The sequence below is a fragment of the Poecilia mexicana genome, unplaced genomic scaffold (assembly GCF_051168715.1).
Source record: "Poecilia mexicana isolate PSO_F unplaced genomic scaffold, ASM5116871v1 scaffold_11, whole genome shotgun sequence".
Lineage (NCBI taxonomy): Eukaryota > Metazoa > Chordata > Actinopteri > Cyprinodontiformes > Poeciliidae > Poecilia > Poecilia mexicana.
In genome coordinates this window covers 8,254,400-8,278,036 of record NW_028263380.1, presented here as the reverse complement: position 1 = coordinate 8,278,036, position 23,637 = coordinate 8,254,400, and the positions used below count along the sequence as shown (strand labels likewise).

At 38.6% G+C, this 23,637-nt stretch overlaps 1 protein-coding gene across 1 annotated transcript in view; it reads right to left on the bottom strand.

Annotated features, from left to right (window-relative positions):
• Positions 1–9,471: 9,471 nt before the first annotated feature.
• The window catches only part of csmd2 (CUB and Sushi multiple domains 2), a 108,435-nt gene continuing 94,269 nt past the window's right edge, over positions 9,472–23,637 (bottom strand). Inside the window, exons 51-61 of the mRNA XM_014985606.2 lie at positions 20,711–20,890; positions 20,386–20,559; positions 20,019–20,192; positions 18,496–18,569; positions 17,798–17,909; positions 17,431–17,610; positions 13,579–13,644; positions 13,272–13,433; positions 12,977–13,089; positions 12,150–12,237; positions 9,472–9,833 (exon numbers count right to left, since the gene is read on the bottom strand). Of these exons, the coding sequence (XP_014841092.2) occupies positions 9,697–9,833; positions 12,150–12,237; positions 12,977–13,089; positions 13,272–13,433; positions 13,579–13,644; positions 17,431–17,610; positions 17,798–17,909; positions 18,496–18,569; positions 20,019–20,192; positions 20,386–20,559; positions 20,711–20,890 (1,460 nt within the window). The 3' untranslated portion in view covers positions 9,472–9,696. The remainder of the gene's footprint in view (positions 9,834–12,149; positions 12,238–12,976; positions 13,090–13,271; positions 13,434–13,578; positions 13,645–17,430; positions 17,611–17,797; positions 17,910–18,495; positions 18,570–20,018; positions 20,193–20,385; positions 20,560–20,710; positions 20,891–23,637) is intronic.

Here is a 23,637-nt window from a genome sequence, read left to right as displayed (position 1 = left end):
CCCACTAATTAAGCAGCAAGGTTTATCCATGCGAGAGTAAGACTATAGGGTTAGCATCTTAAAACAACGGGTTGTTATGCTGCTGCAAAACTGAATTTGTCGGGTTCTTTACCGTTTTATATTTAAAGTAAAAACAGTTGTTTGAAGCCAAGAATGCCATTAGGGGGATTCGGTGATCGGCTCTTCCACTGCTTGGTTAGTAGTTTATCTCATTTTAAAGCACAGCTTCATTGTTTATGTAGCAGGTTTAGGAAATTGTTCAGTTCAGACCTTTCTGTGTGCATCCTCCCAGACTCTGACTGGATCTGAGAAGAATGCTTACAAGATTTTTGTGACCCTAAAAGTCTATAAAATTTATTGTGGTGAGGTCATTCAGGCAGAGGCTGTGTGTGTGTGTGTGTGTGTGGGGGGGGGGGGGGGGACACAACTTATGTTTACATTAAAATTTCCATAATTAAAGTCTCTAGAATATTCCTGGTCTTCATGCTACAGAACCTGTAAGACACTGATATCTGTTTATAAGACCATAAAACCAAACTACCTCTTAAAGAAGCCACAAAGATTCAGTGCTGCTTACTTTAGTTTTGGATCTGCAATAAACAGATTCAGGGAAACGTGTTTGGAAGCTGGAAAGTACATAGATTGACGTCTTTGTATTTCCTTAACCACTTGAAGTAAATGTTGCACATAAGAACTGCTGACAATATTTCGCAGGAAGTGAATTCTAAGTTATCGACTGAGTACAGAGGAGCTTCATGGGGAAACTAGTTATGTTGTGTACAGTTACATAATTAACAGATTCAAAAACACACTGGTGGAGGGTCGGTTTTATATTTTATTCCAAAAACTTTCAAAATAAGCTTCAAGTTCAAGAAAGTAGAATAAGCTTAGACACAATGCAAAGCATCATATACAGACGGATAAAATACATTTTATATATTGCAGACAAGCCATGGTGGGTCTTACATATGTACAGTATGTATGTAAACTTTTATATACACTTTTTTACAATTACAAAAAGCCTTTTTTCTATTTTTCTTTGTATATATTTATATTATATATATATATATTTATGTATAGATTTTTTTTATATATTCCCCACTAGCATTTGTACTACAATAATGTAAAAGAAAATCATTTACATATATGTAAATCCATTTTCTCTTTTTATATTACAAATGTATTTCCATAAAAATATATCTCTGTACAAAAAAGTTATATATATATATATTTTTTTTTATTATTTGTTAACATATTTTTCTTAGAGACACTTTCCCTCCGTTGCTCCGTTGATACACAGTCTGCTTAAGTTCATGTTTGTCGGGTTCTTTACAAGTTTCCCTTTTGGTGTGCAGCAAGACAGAATTCTTTGCCCTTCACTTTTTTGTTGTCGTTTTGTTGAGGCATTCAAGAGCCACGTTGATCCCACTTAGGCGCTGTGAGTTTACAAGTTTAGTTTCAGAAAGAAGCCGGATGAAGAGGGCAACTTGTAAACAAAGTGAAACAAAAATAAAATTGATAAAAAGACAAAAAAAAAAAAAAAGGCGGGACCTCTTACTTCTTTGAACAACAAACAGGAATGTTAGGTTTGTGGTTACAAAAAATGTATCTTTTTTTTCATATTTTGCTTAAGAATTCACTTCCTACATCTTTCTTCTTCAAAGATTGAAACATGATTCCAAACATTAAACACAGCATACAGTACAAAGTGGACACACTCTGATAAAAATGAAATACATTCATCAGTGGATGAGTGGGAACTCAAGAGATCACAGAAATAATCAAACTCCACTTTTTTTTTTCAAAATTAAACTCAATGTCAGTCTTATCCACAACCCATTCTTTACTGCTACTTACAAGTACAAGAAATTATGATCTAGTCAAAAAGATATTTCTTTCGGTAATTCATAAAACAACATTAAGCCTGTTCAGATTCATTACACAGATTTTAATGAACTGCATTTACCTCCAATAATTGTGCCGTATCCACGCATTTCATCGGAAAGTTAGGTGGATGGAAAACGTCTGTCAGAAAAGGGCGCGCACGCAGCAGGGAAAGCTGCAGTCTTAAAGAGGACTGTAGACTCTTGAAGTCCATTCAAGTTTGTGGGAGATTCACAAGCCTTGGACATTACACCTCCGCAGCATTTATTCCAGGAGGCCAGGTTCATTCTTAAATGAATTCACGTTTAAGTAGGTCAACGTTTCGGCAATATTTGAATGTCCCGCAAAAAAAGAAAAAAAACTAAATGTTTGGTTTTAATTTACCGTAAGCCATAATCCTCACAATTAAATAAATGCTTGCAATACACGACTGAGTGCAATTAATCCATATACTGAATGTATGAAGTCTAGCTTTTGAACCGAATTAAGAAAATACGCAAACATTTCAAAGATTTTTCATTTCACTGAAATGAACTTGGGTTTTCACTGAAGGCTAAAGGCAAGCTGCCGAGCTTTTGGATTCATCAATATGGGGCGACAGTGAAAGATGGGAGATTATAAATGATAGCTGCTGCAGAAAGTGTCACTCAGCATAACTGATGGATTGCTTGTTTTTATCCCCCCCACTACATGCAGAGTGTGGCCTGTGCTGGAAAGTCGGTGCTCTCGCTGCAGAGGGAGAAGTGGGAGGCTTTTGGTCTGGTCCCTGACTGAGAGGAAACTCAGTGAACTCAAAAGACCATAGCTGTGGTGCATTACATTATGGAGGAGATGGTGAGCAGGAGGGGGGAACTCAGAGCTGTGTGGGGCTGATAACAAAAAATGAGCCAGAATGAACAGAGTTAGTGATTTAAAATATGCAAAAAAAAAAAAAAGGAAGAAAAAGAAGAAGCAGCAGCACAAATTCGCCAGCTGCTATCAAGGAGGGCTCAGTTCTAACTGTTGCAGCACCGCTCAATCTGACATTCACTGATCTCCATTTTCATAGGACTGTGACGCAGTGAGCAGGTTTTGGGCTAAGGGAAACACCTCCACAGATTTGAATGTAAAGTGAAAATGAAGATTTGTCCATATTTACCCGTATATTGTTTCAAGAAATTTTAGTTTTCAATAACTACTTTTTTTAAAAAATCTTTTTAATTGGATGACTTTGGATCTTTTTTTACCCTTTGACTAATAAAACAGCCTTTAAACCATCAACGGAAAACGTGGCTTTAAAAATTGACCAACTAATTAGGCAAGTAGACAGATTTGTGGATAATAATCCTCACACACCAAAGTTACAGAGATAATAAAGTGAAATGAATCTCTACTCTGACATCTTCAGAGTTTTTTTTTTTTTTTACCCCCTCTCGGTAAGATCAAAAACTACAGCTCACAATCTCTTCGGTGCTTGAGGAGTTTTTCTGTATCAGTCGGGGCCACTCAGCCAGAGAGATAATCGGGGAGTGACTGAAGGACTCCAGTCTGCAATATCTGAAGATGATAAGTTGACCCCAAAACTGTAGTGAGGACGGTTAAAATTTATTGACCACAAAGAACTGCACAAGCTGAAGAGTGATCATCTGAGTCACGACAAGGCACTATAATGAACATAAAGTGCTTATTGCAGACTGGAGCAGATAAAAATCATGAAGAGAGTAAAAATTTGGCCATTTTCATGACCATTTTCCTAATTTTCTTAGAATGAGCCCCTCTTATTACAATCGTTCATATGAGATCCTCTTTGGGTCGTATTTGTTGAATCACATGCCTAAACAGATTCGACTTCATGTAGGGAAATTAGCAGTGATAATACAGTTACCTAAATCAGTTCAACCGTTTTAAAGAAATGTGTAAAAAAGTGGCCATTGTAGAGCAAATTGAGGGGAAAGGCTCCCCCCCAAAGAGCCCCGAACAGATATGTAATGAAGCCATAATTTCAGCCGAGATGTTTTAGAGTGGCTTCGGAGCCAAAGTAAACGTAATGCACCATGCAACTGCGGCACGAAACTATGAGAACTCAGCACGGGGAGTCTTTGGGATTATACGAGTGTAACCGCTCGTCTCTCCGTGAAATCTCCAGGGTAATTCAATCACTTCCTTTGCTATCGCTCAAACTCCGGAGGAGGAAAACGGCCAAATATTCCACTGGAACGGTCGAGATAAACGAGAGTCTTAAAAGTAATGAAATTGTCAAAGCAATTACTGAAGCACGGTGAAAATGACTGAGGGAACAATGCAATGACTGGTTTCAAGAGACTTGATTTCTAGGTAAAAAAAAAAAGCAGTCTGTGTGATTTTTTTTTTTGTTTGTTTAATTTTCCTTATTTGTAACAATGTGCAGGAAAAAAAGAAAAGAAAAGAATCGGTGTAGATGTTTCATTCTGCTTTTTAAGTGCTTTGATACCCTATTCTGAAAATAAATATGTGGTCAAGAATTTTACCAGTTTAATGGTTTCTGAGTTGGAACGCAAAATTAGAAGGAAGCAATCTTCCTTGAAGGAAATTCAACCAATATTCACCCCACCGACCATCATCAGGTCTAACAGGTCTACATAAAACTCCTCTGGTCAGACTGGAACACACAAAGCAGATTCCCACAGATATATTTGATGACATTTCTGCTGTGTGTTGCACCAAAAAAACAAAAAGCAAACAAACTATATTTTCTGTAATTTTCTCCCCCAGCAGTGCCAGATAAGGAGTGTTAGCATTAAAGGCATAAACTATTTTTTCCCCTATATCACATTTATCATTTCCAATTTAATGCACGGCAGTAATCAGTATGCCAGCGACTCCCCCGCTGTCACAGCCTCCAGGCACGCAGCCTTCAACGTCTTTATGATGAGCAGAAAACAAAACAATTGAAACACTCTTCTTCTTTCAAAGGATGTTGCTGTCAGAAGTTAACTTGGAGGGAAAAGACCCGAGCGTAAATCCACAGGGAACGCCACGATGACTCATCCGCGCTTCTGACTCTGACGCCTTCATTTGAACATCTTGAACAAATTTCGCATTTTGCTCTTGCTTTTCCGAAGGCCAGGTGTAAGGAGCTACTATTGGTGGAGGATCTGTAAAGTGTTTTTCACAATTAGCTCGCTCATCTCTAGTGGAAGATTAAATGTTGCAACAAAATTGTGGAAAAGTGAAGGAATTGCGGATAAACAATTCCTTCACTTGTTAAAATGATCATTATTAAAATGATAAGCTAAATCATTTTAGCTGATTTAAGCAATTTGATACATCTGCTAGATAAAACACCATATGAGTGCATATAACCCAGCTAAACTTTTATAAGACAGATTAGAGGGTTTTCACTACTGATAGACTGGGAGACTTTGTTCTATTGGGGAACAAAACTGCAAGATTTATTACATTTTCAGCTGGTGTGGTTCGCTTTCACACTGCACTATGTTAAACGATCCAAACTCTGAAAAACCTGTTCACTCCCTCGCCTGTGGTGGCGCTACACCTTGAACTATGAAAAAAAACCCCAAAAAAACACTGAAGAACACACCAAGTGCAACTTCCTCCTTCGCAAAATTTAAACAAAATTGGAGGAGCTTCAGATATTAGCGGTTGTAGGATTTCTTGTTCGTGTTCGGTAAATGACGATGAGCCATTTCTACCTCTAGCGCTAGACACGCTTGTTTTGGTTGTATTTACCCAGAATGCACTGCACTATAGTCCACTGTCTGTTTTTTGGAACGGTCTCCGGTCCGCTTGCGTCCACATATGCATTCAAACTGCGATAGAGTTCACTTCAACCAAACAAACCGAGACCCAGGATCTTAGGCGAACCAGAGTTTGCTGTTTTTACACCGCATTAGATCACACCTCTCCAAACAAAATGGAATTTATAGGCAAATGAAATGGAGTTCAATTAAAGAGAACTACACAAGACTGGTGGCAATACACCCTATGCTTGTTGCCGATTTCTCAGTCAAACAATTTCTGTGTTGCTATGCTAAAGTTAGGTCGGTAGAGGATACCAGCTGTTCAGATGGCTGTGAGTCCACAGGGTAATTTCCAAACAGAACATATAAGCATACCACCTTCATGCCTTTGGAGAAACGACAGCCTGTTGAATAATCCAAAAGTTTACTGCCCTCATGGTACAGCAGGCTGACCAGTCGTAGCTGATGAAATGGATCAGTACAGCCAGCAGCGTGTCGCAGTACAACATTAGTTCAGCATAAAGGAAGTTCTTCAACTCTCAAAGCTCTTGTGCAGTGACATTTGTGAAAGTGTAGCTTTTTGATATCTGCTAATAATGTGCTATATGCAATGGATATAAAAAAATTTTAAGTTGCCAAAATCAGCCAAATAGGGCTCCCTTTTTACTAGCTCTTAGCTACTTACTGTGCTAATAGTTTCCTCACTTCTGTAAAAACTTACTACAGATAAATGAGCTAATAATGCCAACACATTTTCCCCAGAATTTTGCCTAAAAACTGTCCCTTTATTCATAAACACAAGTAGCGCCAAATTTATGACAGAAAATAATCTGATTCTGGTCTTGGCTTTAAAGAAAAAAGGTGGAAGTATTGTTTTTGTACTTCTGAAATCCACTATTCATAGCAGAATGAGCCATGAGTTGATGCTGCAGCTTCGCCCTGAGATGTGGATGTGAGTGAAAAATGAAAGATGTAATGTCCCTAAAAGACTTATGTCCATGGAAATGCATTACACATTCTGTCCCCCATTTGAGAGAGGGATCATCTTTGACTTCTCAAGATAACTTCAGCTTGTTTGACACCTAATGAGTCTTCAGACACAACATTGTAATATAAATGTGTTTGAACCAGGAACAAACTAAAAATAGAAAAGTAAATGCTGCTGTTGACTGAACATTAGATTCTCAGTTCTTTTGTTTCACTCTACCTTCACTTGATGGGTTAGATTTATGCACCGTTGCTTTCTGATCGTTAGCCTTCCTAAAACCAAATGAAATGCTATCAAAACAAATAAAACCATTACGTTTTTGGTTAAAACCACAAATGCGTAGACATCTACGCAACACAGGCACTCTGTCCTCCTATAGCAGTCACACAGGCGCTCTACTCTCTACTGTTTATTCCAATCACCTAGCAACCTTTTAACCTTTTCTTCAGCCGCAGGAAAAGAAAAATAGGAGGAAAAGCACACAAAATAGTGATAAGAGTATGTTTTCGACATGGAATTGAAAACTACGTCTTTAAACCTGCAGCCTTTCCATGGAACCTTTTGACAGCCTCAAATAGCAGAGATCTGACAGATAACGGCGTTCCCAATTACTCATCTGAGAAAGCTGGCAGCATAAAACACAAGAAAGAAACGCAGAAAAAACAAACAGTGAAAACAAAATACAAAGTGAAAACGGAACGGATGAATTTCAACAGTTCAGAGAGTTTCTCTTAGCATCACACCGACCGACCGACCGACACGTGGCTGCCCACCACACAGTGCACAGAGTTTTTTTTTTTTTTTTTTTTTGTAAGCTACAGGTACATTTTATGACTTACACAAACTTCCCTTTGGGTTTAGGCGAAGGGCGGTGAGAAAAGTCATCACAGCTTTGCCTCCAGCAGTACTCCTGCCAGCTGCAGGTTCAGATGGAAGCTTTTTCCTTAGAATATGGAACATGATCAAGAAACCATGTAAAGTTACAGAGAGCCGTTTCACGTTGACCTTTTTGATTAAAAAAAAAAAAAGAAAAAAAAGTTGTTGCTCTCGTATTAGTCTCTTTTTTTTCTTGTTTCCTGCAGGTGCGAGGCTCCTCGACTGGAGATGTTACTTGAAGGTATTTCAGCAAATAAAATGATCTTTTTCTCGCCATCTGCACAAGGAATTACAGGTGTCCTCTGCCGGCAGCCAGCGGAGGTTGTGGCGCACCTTTCCTTCCTTCGACTGATTGAATGTTGCAGCGAACAAGATGAGCGTGTAAGAAGATGTTTGTTGTGGAAAATACGGATGAGCGATCAGATAAAAATTTAAAGAAAAAAAAAAAAAGAATCCACACAAAATAGAAAAAAGAGAGAAAAAGAAACATAACCAGAATGATGGAGGACAATGAACATGGATGTAACAGAAAACAGATAAGATATCAGTGTTAATCTGAAAGCACAGACTATATGCACTGAATATAAACAAACCTCATAATTAGAATATTGTTCTGTGTTTAGAAAAGCGGTGAGTTAAAGTGAAGTCTTCCAGATTCTTACCTCTGAAGGATGGTGTTGCTATACAGCGGTGCACACTGTGCTGACTGTGAACTCTGTCTCGTTGGCCATGATGTCAGTGGGTTGGATGTTGCGGTCGTACATGGGGTTCTCGAATGTAGCCCGACCGTTTGTGTTCTCGTGGCCCACGTAACCGTTGAAGGGAACTTTGGGTCTTCTTCTAAAACACGTAAAAAAAAAAAAAAAACATCAGGAGAGTTTTATTCCTTATGAAGCATTAAAAGCTCTTTGACATGTTGCAGATTTTTTGCTGTTGTGACTTTTAAAATTTGTTTGTATCGGCGCATCCAAAGTGGGAGAGTTACAACTTGACTCTCATTACGTCTTCCCTCTTTCTCACCGTAAAGATCATGTTGATTTACTAATGTGCCTTATTCTACTGATTATAATGACATTAAGTTAATGTACTCTGAAATAAACACAGAGCCACGAAAACACACACATGTGCCGCCTCAGCTAGCATAATAGAAAATGGGACGAAAAATAACTATTTTCTTTGAAAATTGTTCACAAATAAAAATATGGAAAGTATGGCATGCACTTTTATTCAGACTCCTTCAATCAATACTTTGTGGAACAACCTTCCACTGTAATTACATCTTCAAATCTTTTGCAATACATGTGGACCATGATTTTCACATCTGGAGTTTGTTTTTTTTGCCAATTCATTTTTAGAAAATTGCTAAAAAAAAAATAATAATTCGGTTGGACTCGATCGATGGAACCTTAATTTTCAGGTCTTGATACGAAGAACTTAAATCCACAATTGGATTCCATCCACATGTGTGCTTGTTTCCCCAAGACTTCTTTACTTTTCAACGGGAAAAAACAAAACAAAAAAGGATTTGTTGAACAGTTGTTTAGTTGACAGGTGCTCCCAGCTGTGCAGTGGATTTCTGCAGCTCCTCCAGATTTACTGTGGGCCTCTTGGCAGCTTCTTTGATTAATGCACTAGTTGTCTGCCCAGAAATTCTACTTTTTTTCCCCCCACTATTTTATCCCTGATCCGTCTTCATGTGTTCCTTGGTGTTTTTCATGCTGTTTGCTAACTATTGTTCTCTAACTCACCTTTGAGGCCTCAACAGAACAGCTGGATTTTAATGAGACTATGTTCAACACAGGAGAACTTTATTTTTTTTAATTAGTTGACTTTTGTAGACAATTAGTTCCAATGGATTTTACTCGTAGATCTCAGAGAAAAAGGGGGTAAATACAAATACAAGCCAAGTGTTTTATTCATCAAACATTTTGAAAACTGCTGTACGTAGCTTTTTTCTTTCCACTTAATCAAGATCCACTTTACAGTTTCAATTTATGGCTGATAATTTGTGGTTTCAGAATGTTCCTTGTTTAACATATGCAAGCAGTGTGTAGTGATGTGTGAATGTGTAGTGTGAAGAGCTACTTGGACTTGATAATAGTACAAGTAAAAGCCATACACCATTTAGTGGTTTAGATGTAAAGCAGGATGAACCCTCAAACTGTATCCTAAATGAAATTGAAATTAGAGATAAAATTAGGGGGAAAAAAAGAAAAAAGCATCTCAGTCTTACCTGTGTTTATAGAGATAAAGAGCGAAGCCTGCAATGATCATTGCTATAAAAGGCACTAGAATGGCAGCTGCCACTGAACTGCTGTTGGAGGCAAAGTTGTAGCCAGGGTTGGCTCTACTGGGATCTAAACTCTCTGCAGAAAAAAAAACAAGAATACATTTTTACCAAATCAATCCTTTAATAGAACTTAAGCAATTTTTCTCATCTTCTACCAAGATTGACCGGTGATATAATAAGCACTTACACATGAAAATAAATTAAAATAACTTTTAGCGGCTGAAGAGTGTTACCAGGAGCACTGCATTTACACGCAATAAACTATAGCAGTAAACCTGATTTATGTACTTTTCTTCATGTTCACTTCTATGTGTTAATTTCATTTCGCCCCCCTCCCCCGGGGGAAAGTCAAATTCCATTATCCCAACAATGACTTTTAATTACTGGCATCAAAGGCCGGCAGCTATTAACTCATTTCAGATGTGTCATCTAATTTCTAAAGTTGTGTGTCTGCAAAAGCAACAGTGGACGAGTGACAAGCCCACCTGTTCGCCACAGAGTGCCAAAAAGCTCCAATAAAGGGCGGGTGACAAACAAGAAGGAATTGAATTAGGGGGGTTTTGGTGGCGTTTGCCAATCAACCCCCGCTGCATGAGCGCGGGGAAACACACACACAAACAGATGCACAAACACACTCGAGCAGAGAAACCGCTTTCGCCGTCGCGCCGCCACCGAGTTAAAAGAAAGCACAAAGTGTCGTCAAATTAAGCGGGATTACTTCCAAGATGTCTAACCCACCTTCCAGACACACATCTGGTGTTTTTCGTGTACACACCATGCTCATACAGATGAATACCCTGGCATCAGCCACGGCCGCCTGCAATAATACGGGGCTGTTTGCTTAATACGTGTGCTGCAACAGGGGGCGGGAGGACGCACCTGCTGCTCAGGCAACTTCCTTATTACAGGAGATTCTCACAGCCACTTTCCACAGAGCATACAAACACTTCATCTGTGTTAGCACCGCACACAATCGTGCCACGCACCAACGTACCGCTCGTCTCTGCCTACACACATGCAAACACGCAACGGGGGTGGACTAGGAATGTATTCTCAAGATCCTTCCATATTGGTATACACAAAAGTCAAATGAATGGATGTCTTTTTAATGTAGGAAGTGTGATGTAATGCAGTTTTGAACAAAACTTTGGGCTTTTTGGAGCAAATGTCATGACTAAAAGCCTTCTTTGCCTTAAAGTTCACTAAGTTTTCCCTCATCAGCAAGAAATGTTTTGAAGCATTTAAATCCCAGCTGGTCTGCAGTTCCCTCCAATAACCAACATACACCCCTATCAACATGCCTCTGGGGTAAATCTGACTGAAAACTTGAACACTCTTCTTGGTATAATTGGTAAAGCCCATTCAAACTGATTTGTGTCTTTGACCAGACTTGATTTGTTTAAGAATAATACATACATATTCAATAGACTTGAAAAAAGTGCTGTTCCAGAAGCATAATACCTGCCTGCCTTGTTTTGCAGGAACACCAAATGTAAACATAAGACCCAGAAATGGAAAGACCATTGGTTAGGATGTTAGAAAACGCCCAGGAATCACCACAATGCTAAATCCTATCATGAACTGGGATTTGTCAGAAACTACATATCCACAGTGAAGCATGTTTTACATCACCCTGGACTGAAAAGGTGCCAACCTACAAAGTAGCACTTAAATTTGAGCAAATCTTAAATATGAACTTAAATCCCCAACTCTCCACAGGGACCATGCAACAGCTTTCTAGGGAAACGTTTAAACAAGACGAAGAACTGTAATAGTGATAAGAAAAATATTTGGAGTGGTCAAGTTGTGGCTTCAAACCTAAAATCTCTGTAAAACATGGTGGTGGTAGACTCATGCTGAGGTGTTGCTAGTGCATATGGGTTGCTGGATGGATCCCTGAAGAAAGAGGATTGCCTCAAATTCAACTAAACTCATCGATTTCTCAATTTAAACTTGCATAGCTAAGGGTTACAACTACACATCCCTACTGGATTTGGAGTGGATACATTTGGCTAACATTAACCAGCAATGCCCTCAATCTCACACATACTCGATATTATTAAATATGCTTAAAAGCAATTCTGCAAAAAAGAGAACTTTGCAAGACTAATGTGTGGATATAAAAATAGACATTAGTACTCATGTAGAAATATATTTAGCCATATATGTTTTGACAATATGTGGAAATTCCCCATCTAAAAGGAAAAGGCTTCAAATAAAAGGCCTGAAATTCAAAACATTTCTGATGGTGAGTGTACGGTATGTAAACCTTACACAAACATTGTATGAGCGGATTTTATTTGCTGCTGATAAAGCAACAGATGCAGAAGTGGTCTTCTCTTCAGAACCCGCCTTTCACAGGCTTCTGTAGCCAAGAGGAAAGTTCACTCACCCAATCTTTGGAGACCAAATTGGCCAAAGCCTTTTCCTCTGACAAATCCCTGGTACACAAAAGCATTGGACGAGGAGATGTAGGACACCTAGTGAGAAAGGAATGGAGAAGAGACATTTTATGTGTCACGTCGTAGCTGTACAAAGGGGAGCACCATCAAAGTGTCAGCACTTGGTGCATGCAGAAAATGAAACATTGTGTCAAAAAGAGCTGAGAGGGACTGCTATGGCTGGCACTTCATGTGCCGTTTTCCTGCTCAAGATCACAAACAAACACACTCCTTTGCATGGCACACAAACAAGAGATCCGCACAAGAGAAACACTCCGAATTAGAAAAAAAAAAACTTAAAACACTTCTGTGCGCATCTCGTAAAGTAGCACATAAAGGCACTCGGATTCACATGTACTGTGACCTGTTTTTTTTTTTTTTTTTTTTTTTTTTAATTAAATCAGAAGTGTGCGTGTGTGTGTGTGTGTGTGCATGCATGTGTGCGTGTGTGTGTGTGGGTGTGTGTGTGTGTGTGTGTGTGGGGGGTGTGTGTGTGCGTGTGTGTGTGTGTGTAGGTGCCTGGGGTTGGGGGGTAATACGGCAGAGAGGAGTGAGGGGGTCTGTCAAGTCCTGATTACCGAGCAATGATTTAACTGACATTTTAATTAAAGAGAAAACTCTCAGTGGGCCCTCCATCTCCCTAGAGAGACAAGGTTAGTGTGGATGTATGCTTTGCGCGCGGCTCACTATGAAGATGTGTGTTTAAGTGTAAGATGTAACATCTTTACAGAGACAAAGGAAGATGTTGTAATGAAGCCTACTTCAGGCTTGCACTTACATGTCCGTCCAGGGCCCAGTTGTCTATTTTAAACTTGTTCACAAAGATCTCCACAGGACCTCTGATCTGGTGAACTTGTAGAAGCAGCTGAGCTTCCTCCCTCTTATACGTTCCTGCAGGGAAAAAGAAAAAAAAAAAACCCACACAGATGGAGAAGACAATTATTTAAGAAAAAGGATCTGCCTTTACAATAATATTAATAATAAAAAAAGATTAGCTATTTGGCTAAAACTGCAACATTAATTTCACAGAGAACCTTTTTGTAATGCTTCTTTAGAAATTAGCAGGTACTTACCTGCTAATTTAAGCTCAACCCCGCTGTGGTCGATCAGTGTCCCATTAACTCGGTTGCTAAAAGGTTCAAAGGCAGTGATGCTAAGCATGGCTGGCTGCTTCTTTCCCAGGTACTCATAGGAACCCCTCCAGAGGGAGTTTTTAGCAAACACACCACCGGGAACTGAATGAAACGTGTCAGTAAACAACAAGAGTTAGCTGACATTTTTGGAGTCTTAAATGGAGAGAAACTGAGCATATTATAAGCCTATATATATTTAAATATTATCTTAATGAATTAAACAACTGACTACCTTTAATTGTCTCACCTGGCAGTTTAGATGGAGGCTCCTGTACGGTGCCCACTGGGATTCTACCACTTGGCCGATTATCAGCTAAAAGCATAAACGCACACACAAAAGACAAAACTTTAAATGAGCCAAATCTCATGGTGTACCGTGTAATTTAGAGTAAGTGAAACTGAAAACAGTTTTGACAGCGATCCAAGGTTTCCTTAGTAAATTTGCTCTTAGCCAAGTGCCTTCTGGTGCTCAATGTATACGTACTTTTTATGCTGTTCCAAGAAAACTTGACTTATTAGATCAAAGGTCAGAAATACCCCAAACCAGCCGATGAAAATGTGATGGTATGGCCATCTGAGTTGCATGCTATATCACGTGATGGACACCAGGAAATGTACTCTGTGCAAACCATTCATCAGACTTGTTCATCCATGCCCTTATGGACAAGGATGAGCAAGAGCACTGATGGACCGTCTTGTAGGAACATGTAGAGGCCATTTCCAAACTGCTCCCACAAGGTGAGCAGCCGGAGTTAATCCAAAATGTCTTGGTATGCTGACACATTAGGATTACCTTCATTGGAGTTTAAGGGTCTATCCCAAATTTCAAAAGTGACCCTGTGTAATAATCCGTCTGGAGCAAACTTTTCATTTGACACAATGCAGCCAGGCTTCTCCATTGCTTTGTCAGACAGATATAAAATGTTTCTCTCCATTGTTCTAGGGCCTTTTGGCAGAATGCTTTAGACCGGTGCATCCAACAACTTCAAATCAAAGACTGGGATGTAGCTGCTTGAGGGGAGAAACCCATCCCTGAAGCTCTGTACAAGCCTTCTATGCCTTTTTTGAATTTAACTTTCTTCAGTGTTTAATACTTGTTCCATCTGTCATCCTACTTCATCACACAAGGCTGAGGCCACCAGAGAATCAAGAATAGGTCATTTTTCTGAACATCATGAGTCTTTACTGCATTTACTGCTTTTACTGTTACTCGTCATAATGTGTTACTGTTTAAATATACAGATAATGTACAAATAGTCAATTCACTAATCACTGCCTCATCCCTTGGTGATTATTGTTTGTTCGCTGCTTTTGATATTAATTTCGTAATTGCATCTGAATTAATGTTCTAAAATTATTGTGCATATGTTTGGACTGCTTCCTTGTGCCTTCAAGTAACCCCTAGGTGATAAACAAGGTTTTACTGAATTGAATAAGTTATTGACTAACTTTTTCTTTCTCCCATGTCAACAGAAATATTTGTAATATATTTACTGAGAAAAGCTCCGACATAATCAACACTAATTATAGGTTCTGTACAGCCTGAAAATCTGAGCTTATACGAGGACAAAGAGGTGGATTTATTTTAGGTTAAAAAGGTTCACGTAAAGTTGATATTTTTATAAACTTTACTTGAAATATAGATCTAAAAGGCAACAATACCCGCATCTCCAGCTGACAAGTAATAACACCTTTGGTGGCCAGAGTGAAGGCTGCTTCTGACGGGGCTCGTCTCGTGTCAAAAAGAAACTCGAGTACCCCCCACAGGGTTTTGGCTAAATCAGATAGACAGTTTCACAGCTTCAATGGAGGCACTTTAATAATGCCTTAAAGCTCACAAGGGACCGCAAGACCACATCACTGTAGTAAACATACACCCACACTGATAAACAGAAGGAAAAAGGCTTTTACTCACAACCGCAACCAAAGACGGCTATTCCGATGACATTTTACATCTGTAAACAGCCACTGAGATGCACATAAATATAAATACAAAATAATGCTCCCATGCTTTAACTTTATTAGCTGCCAGGTCTTTTGAGCTGCCTTTCCATCATTGTGCCCACAGGCTATGTTTATGTCCTATATGTGCAATGACCAGTTCTCTACCTTGCCTTTACTCTTTATGGTCCAGTCTTAAAAAATGTCCCCAACCCTGGATATTTCACTAACAACTTCACAAGGAATCCATCTCATGACTATCTACCTCCGTTATATCATTCTTCTTCAACCATTAGTATTTTGCTACCCTAGATAATTGTGTGTTGATTACTCTTTTTTTTTTCTCTCCTTTCATATGCATTTAACTTGATGCTTTGGAGAGTCCTGATAGCAGTCTATTAGCCTGCTAGAACTTGTTAGGGAAGTCGTGCCATTTGTAAGACGTACATCTACTCAACCAGATCAATAAGAAGCATTGGCCTAATCAGGTTTTGCACCTTTGCTAATCTTTCAAAGCTTGTAGATTCGTTTATCAGCGTAAGGGTGTTGGGCTTCAAGCAATCTATAATAGCATGATGGATGGATCATCCTACTCTGACATGTGTCTCAGAATACAAATTGAGCAACAGCGCTATTCATTCACATTAGACTCCCCCGGTTTTGTCATTATGTCCAGTTAGCATAAGGATAACTGAAGATATATATATATATATACACACATATATATGTATAAAACTCGGTGAATCTTCCAAGTATACAGAAACTAAAAACAAGCCATCAGTCAAATGCGTAGTACAAATGCAGATATTTGGGCATTTTATTCATTTTAGCAGGATTGTTTCTATATTGTCTGGCGTCACAATCAATTTTGTATAAGTTCACCCGTCATAAAAAAAAAAAACTAGTTATAAATCCAGCTCACACAGCTTAAAGCTATCAATTCATGTTTATGGGTCACTACTTATACATGTTTAAATTCACAATTCTAACATGAACTCATTAAAGCGTGCCGGTTCCTTATTATTATTTTTTTTAATGAGAGTCTCAAAAAGAGCTGTTAAAGGATTTTCTGCATCAATAAATAAAATCTTTCAATCACCGCACCACATTTGCAATATAGTCTGTCAGATTTGTTGGCATGAGTTTGCTCCTCATTTCTTTAAGGCCGACTGTGAAAAAAATATATATTGCATTTACTTCAGAAGGTATACCGATTTAAGAGGTTCCAAGTTTATAGAAAATATTAACACTTGTCAGTGTGCTCATTTCAAACATATTAGTACACAGAGCCACAACCCTGCATTAGTCAGAACCCATTAGGCCACATGGACATCAGAGGCAGAAGGATGCTGTGAAATGCTGGTTCAGTATAGTTCAATCAAGAAAAGCAAAAAAAATAAAAAATAAATCACTTTGGTTATCAGTAAACCTTTTTTTTATTTTTGAAACTAATTAGACTGGTCAGTTCTACACTTTCAATTTTTCAAAAGTGTCAGAACATTATATAGAGATTTGTTTTGATTTTTTTCCCCAATGAATGAAGTAGTGTAAACAGACAAACGATGGATTATACAACTTAAAAATGGATCATGTTGATGTTTAGAATTTTTTGTTAAAGACTGTCCAATTTTTAGAAGAAGAAAAAAAAAACGTTTAAATCACTTCAATGATTTTGATACTTTGTCAGCAAAGTTTACCAGCTTTACCTTAATGCAGAATCCACAGCTGTAGGGAAAAAAGCTTAAATAAAAGTTTAAAAAAACGTGGCAAGCATGCATAAATTTTGTCCAGGGAGTGAACCCTACCAACTAAGATCTTATAGGCATTTTAAGGTTAACTGACAATATGTGCCGGTAGGAACTATAATACTCCCAGTCAGATGGTGGCACCAAACACAGCTAATAAAAGACAAGAACAGTTCAGATCACAAGCAGGAGGAAAACAATGACAGTTGCTTTTAAAACAAAATACAGGGAGCAGACATCTGCTGTTTTCCTCCACAGCTACAAACGCCTCTTCTTCTGTCAGTAAACAGCTTATACACCAGCACTTTATTGCCACCTTGGAGTAAATAGTGAAAACTGCACCCATGTTTTCAATTATTTAATCAAGTACGTCTCCATACTGTTTTACAGACGTAACACAACCATGTCCGTACCTGCACACAGTGGTGGTTTCCCTGACCAGCTACCGTCGGACCTGCAGGTTCTGTGTTCTGAACCCCCAGCCAAGTAGAAGCCAGGCTGACATGTATAGATCAGTGTGTAGCCAAGGGATGGCAGTTCAATGGCTCGAACATCAGACTGAGCAGGTAGCTCTGGCTGGCTGCAGTGGTGGGCTGGAGAGGGAGAGAGGGGAATCCAATTTCAAAGGGAACAAAAAAGAAAGCACTAAAAATAGCATAAATGCAACATGTAGGCAGCAGGTTGTGAGAAATGCTTGAATGGAGGGCATATTAATTCACGGTTAAATATTGCTAGATGTGTTTTGCGTTTCGTTTTCAGAGCAAGTGGTTGCGTGCTTACAGATGCACTCGGGCTGAAATCCACTCCAGGTCAGGTTGGGCAGACATGTGCGCGAAATAGAGCCCTGCAGTAGGTAGCCCTTTCTGCAGTTAAAGAACACAGTGCTGCCAATCTGTAGCAGAAAGCATAGGAAAAAAGGATTATATGAATTTGCATACTTTTTTTTGCAATCGGTTGAACCGGATTTTATTTTGTGATTTCACAGTAAGGAAGAATGAATGCAAAAGCACACAGTGGACTTTTTAGAATATTTCTATGGACAAATCTGAAAACTCACTATGTCAATTATTAAAAACCCACTAAAGGCTGGTTGCATCACTAGACTGTCAGGTAAAGAGTTTTGTTGATGACCATTTTACATCTTGGCAGATGAAAATTGGCATCCCTTTAACAGTTTCTGTCATGTTTCTAAATGATCAGAAAGTTCGTTCTGCAAAAATATTCCGGGCTCCTGATGGCGTCTACGGCAGGCCTGGAGGGACAATGTGTTTTCTTATACCATCAATACTGCATTAATCATTCTTCACCCTCTTCACCCTCGCAGTCCAAGCTGACAAAAACAGCTTACATTACAAAACAAAGGGGAAGCATAGACTGTAGTACAAAGGAAGGGGGGAAAAAATGACCTTTTAAAATTTAATTGGATTTTTTTGGTTCAAAATATAAACTCAATTTCCTGTGTGACAACATTTTCACACCTGGTAGCCTTGGCTGTTGTTCTGATTTCCAAAGAGTGGGATGCCAGGGTCACCACAGGTTGTGTGACTCGGATCTGAAAAAAAAAAACAAAACAAACAAAAAAAAAAAAAAAAACTATAGTGAGCTCACCCATTTGACATCCATCCGTCCATCCATCCGTCCATCATGCACGCTTATGGATGCAAGGTCATGGGAGGCTCGAGTTCAACCCCAGTAGTCGGTACTGTTTTTTCTTCTGTTTTTCAATTTTTTCTTACGTGATGATATCAAATTTGAAGGGTATATCTTAAACAGTAAACCCCACAAATTAATTTTGATATTTAAACTCCCAGGCCTGTTAAGCAGAAAGGATTCCTATTGTTTTTATTTTTATTTGTTTTGTGCAGTTGAGAAAAAATCTGAATATTTTACTATTTGATACATTATTTTTGGAAGCAAAACATTACCTCAAGATAAGCTAAGGTAAAAAGACATAATGCAATTTGACTTGATGGAGTTATAATCTAGAAGCTTTGCAGGAAGTTATTTTTTTCCTGCTGAGTTTTCAAAATATGCCACATTAAAACTGTCGCGCAACAAATTTAATGGTGGTTGTAAAATTTAGGTAACTTATGTTATAATATCCAAACTGTTGGGATAAGCACTACTGCATGATTAAAGGAGGGAAAGTTCTTTGAATTTCATCTTCAACTTGATTGTTACCATTAGGCAGTACTTCTTAAGTGTTTTTTATATGCAGTAAGCATTATTTGTCCCTGTTAAAAGGTGCTTAGACGTGTTTTATGGCATCATAATTGCAGACGTCTTTTATGGTACAGCTCTAATAACACCATGTTGTTGAGTCGTATTTCAGAACCATTTTTCAACCACTCCATATATGTGCAGGTAAAAGCAATGGCATTCAATTCCATCCAATACTTGCTTGGGCCGACAGTTTACAGAAATTTTTTATTTTTTTTTAAGCTGATCGATTTTGAGTGGGAGAATGGAGATAAAATTCCTCCCTGAAGTTTCAAGTAGAGAGCTGTAAAAAGAACTTGTCTCCTTTCAGAAGATAATGCATAGCTGCTATATTTTAGGGTTTTTGAGTATTCCTGACTTGTTTAATTCATCCATGCCACTGTATCTCACTCCAGTTTAGAAAAAGAGTTTGAATAGGCCACACCGCTTGTTCTGGTGTGTGCAAAACAAGTTCGAAAGATGTAAAAAAAAAAAAAAAAATGCTATTGCTACAAAAATACATAGTACCCAAGATCTTTAACTACTAGTTGATTTGGGTAAAATATTCAACCTGGGATGGAGATTTCAAAAATACTTTTGAGGGACTAAGAAGCAGATTTTTATATGTAGATATAAATACAGCCACATAAAAAAATTGTGAAGGTGCTGTTATAACTGTTGGATAACTGTGTTGTAGTATAACTGTGTTGTAACACAGTTATAACTACAACAAAATGATATTTACAACACTCGCATTCTTTTATGACGTGCATCATTTGGACCCACAACTGTGTTAGTTTACCTATGCAGGAGGGCTGTGTGCCGCTCCAAGTGCCATCGTACTGGCAGTACCTCCTGGCCGAGCCAACCAAGATGAGGGGAGGATTGCAAGAGAACGAGACAGATGAAAGATAGGTGAAACCGCGGTCCTCCCTTCTGCCTTGATCTGGCATTCCTGGGTCTCCACAGAATACAGCTGTAACAAAGCAATGGGGGGAGACGGAGGGGAGAGAGACATAACATTAGGTGACCTGCAACACATGTTGGGTTTTAATTAGATTCTCAAGAGGGTAAGACACATCCTGCAGGATATGAACATGCATAGATGAGGACGACAATCTCAGAAGCTAATCATAATATGTAAAGTATTTCAGTGGGGTGCCACTTACGGAAACACTGTGGTTTCTCGCCGCTCCAGTTGCCGTTGCCCTGACATGTTAACACAGTGGGCAGGGACAGCTGATAGCCTTGGTTGCAGGAGTAACTTATGCTCGAGCCCCAGGTCAGGTCTGAACCCACAACCTGTCCGTTTGGGATGAGCGGTGGTGGACCACAAACAATTGCTGCAAGAAGGAAAAGAGTTTTAAAAATGTATATATTTTTCGAATGTAGTCCATCTTGTTGGGTAAAGCAGCGAAAAAAAGGAAAACCTAAACAGAATGGAAACAAGAAAGAAACCACCCATTTTGTTCATGTTATAGAACACTAATCTACCTTTACAGAGCGGCTTGGTGCCATTCCAGGTCCGATCCTTGGTGCAGATGAGAGAAGAGGCTCTGTCAGCATCCATGGTGTATCCAGGAGAACACTGGAAAGCGACGGTTCGGTTGTAGGTGAAATCATTCCCAAATCTAACTCCATTGGCTGGCACTCCGGGATCGCCACAGTTGATTACTGTGGCGACAAAACAATAGAAAACGAACAGGTAAAAACTTAAAGCAAAATATAACACGTCTTTTTCTGCATCTTTCAATCTCACTGCATCTATGACACATTATGCCGATCATATATTTTATTGCTTCGTTTACAGCAGGTTTTTTTTTTTTACTGTTCACTCGTCAAATAGGAAACTTGCAAAAACAAGGAAGGGCTGAAGGAAGGACAAACTGTAGGGAGGGAAAAGATTTGTAGAAAGAAAAAGTAGATGCAAGGATGGAAGGAAAGCAGGATAGTTTGATGTATGCATTTCTTTTAAATAAAAAAAAAAATCGGTAAAAACATCTGGTTGGAGGAGTTTATTTTCAGAGTTTCTGTTATCTACAGAGGATGATTCTGAGACACAAATATGTCTGTGCTTATCTTATCAGGAAATTACTTATGTGAAATACCGGTATTAATAATTATGCAATAATGGAGTTGCAAAGTTAAATAATTACTTAATAAAATTTCCCCAAAAAGTTCAACTAAAGAAGCTAACACCGAACAATGTCTGCGTGTCTTAACCAACAGTTAGTACTTTATTTTAGGAAATGCCTGTTCTTCAGGTATTATTCATGCTATACATCAAAAGCAGCATGTTGTACTAAATCTTGTAAACATGTAACTTTACATTTGCTCCATGGAGCTGCTGCAAACCCCCCCACAGCTTTTCTTGAATGTGTTACATCACACTGCAGGAAAAACTGAGTCAAAAAGTAACACCAGTGAGGATTCCACTGTGTTAGTGAAATGTAGTGCAACTCAGCTTTATTGGTAAATGTCTACAAAGAAAAAAAAACACACAGGGGACTTGACATCTAGGAGACGGATGCCTTGGGACAACAGCGAATTGTTAATGTGTACATCCCACATGTTCAAGAACAACCAGTAAGTAGGACAAGGAAACTAAGCGTCTTTGAAGTGTTGCGCTTTCCCTTGAACCAGAAAGCACTTATTGTCTATCAGGCTGTTAGGATGCTTTTAGAACAAGCACAAAGCCTTTCTAAGGTTGTCTACGCAGTAACAATAAAGTGCAAAAGACTGCACAGACATGCTTTGTCCTGGCTTAACAATGCAATCCAAATATGGTGGCAAGTCCACCAACTGCAAAATTAAGTCGCATTACGTCGGCATCGTCAAAGCAGAGGAGAGCGCAGACCCCTCACCACTTCACGGTTGCCTTACTTTCAATAATGCTTTCGGATCCACAGAGATCATTTAAACGCAGAAAAATATTTTGTCACACTGTTGTAACAAGTAACTGCACAATCATGAAACTCTGAGCTTTGAAATCCATTGTGGTTCTGCTTAAGGTTTAATCCTCTCCACTGAGAAGATTGGCTGACCTCTATTTACTAGGGGCTCTTGGCTCTGTACAGCAGTTCTGTGCCTTTTCAGAGATGTATTGATAATGAACTGTCACGTCACGCCTTTCGAAAGGATCATGATGCGTTTCCTGCCAGAGAACCACATATTCTTAAAACTGTCACCTATGCTAGAAATTTCCATAACCATCATCTTCTTTTCTATTTGTTTTTTTTTATGCACTGAAACAAATGCTCCCTTTTTCTATAACTGTAATTTCTTTTATACACAGTGAATTGCAGATTCAGTGGGTTATTCATTTCTTTTTATATATAGGCTACAAGTCTGGAAAATATGTCTCAGATTGGTATTCAGCAACCTTTAGGCTCACACCCTATGATCAAATAAAGTGTAACCAATTACCTTTGGAAGTCATATAATCAGAAATCAAAGTTAATTGTGTATAATTCAATATCACTATAAATACTGGTGTTCTAAGAATACCTCAAAGGTTTCCTAGACAACTTTAGGGAATAATAGCCATAATAAATACCAAGGAACACACCAGAAAAGTCAGAGGAAATGTAAAAAAAAAAAAAAAAAAAAAACATGAGTGGCTAAATTCACAATTTCTCAAGCTTTGCACGTCTCAGAGAATTGCCCAATCCGTCTTTTGAAAAATGGAAAAAAGGCATGGCACAACTGCAAACCTACCAAGACGAGAAGAACATAAATATGTGAATCAGTCAGGGAAACTTGTCATAGTTGACTGGAAGAAAGAGAGGGGGTAAACACAAGGGAGCCCTGAAAGAAAGAACACCTGTTGGATGCTGCTCCATGTAGGAGAGTGGGTCCAATCATAGAACACACTGAAATCTAAATGCAGCAATTCTTCAATGTTGCTGTTCACAGGAATTTTTAATCCAGTCTTATGTTTGAGCTATTTGACAAAGAAATCTCCAAGATGTGTAAAGCTGATAGAGACACATCTCAAAGTCTTGAAACCATGATGACAGTGCACAAGATAGTTCTGCAAAGTATTGACATGGTGCTCAATACATAATGATTTGAACACTTTTCAGATTTTCTTTAAAAATAAAAAGCATGACATTTTTTCTTTTACTTCTATTACTTCTTATTATGTGTTGGCCTTGCACAAAATATCCATTAAGATATTCTAAGGTTTGTGGTTGTGACTTCACAACAAGGTTGTAGAATAGTTTTACAACCCACTGTCGCTTAAGATTATTAACATAAATATTCTAACAAAGGATTTGGGGATTTTCAATGCATTAAAACAAAAGAGATCCCTGTGCGTTCATACTTCCACATATTTAATGAAACGTGTCTCTTAAAAAGTTGCCTACAATATAAAATAATACAAATCTACAAACGACTTCGTTGGTTGGGTGGGTCCA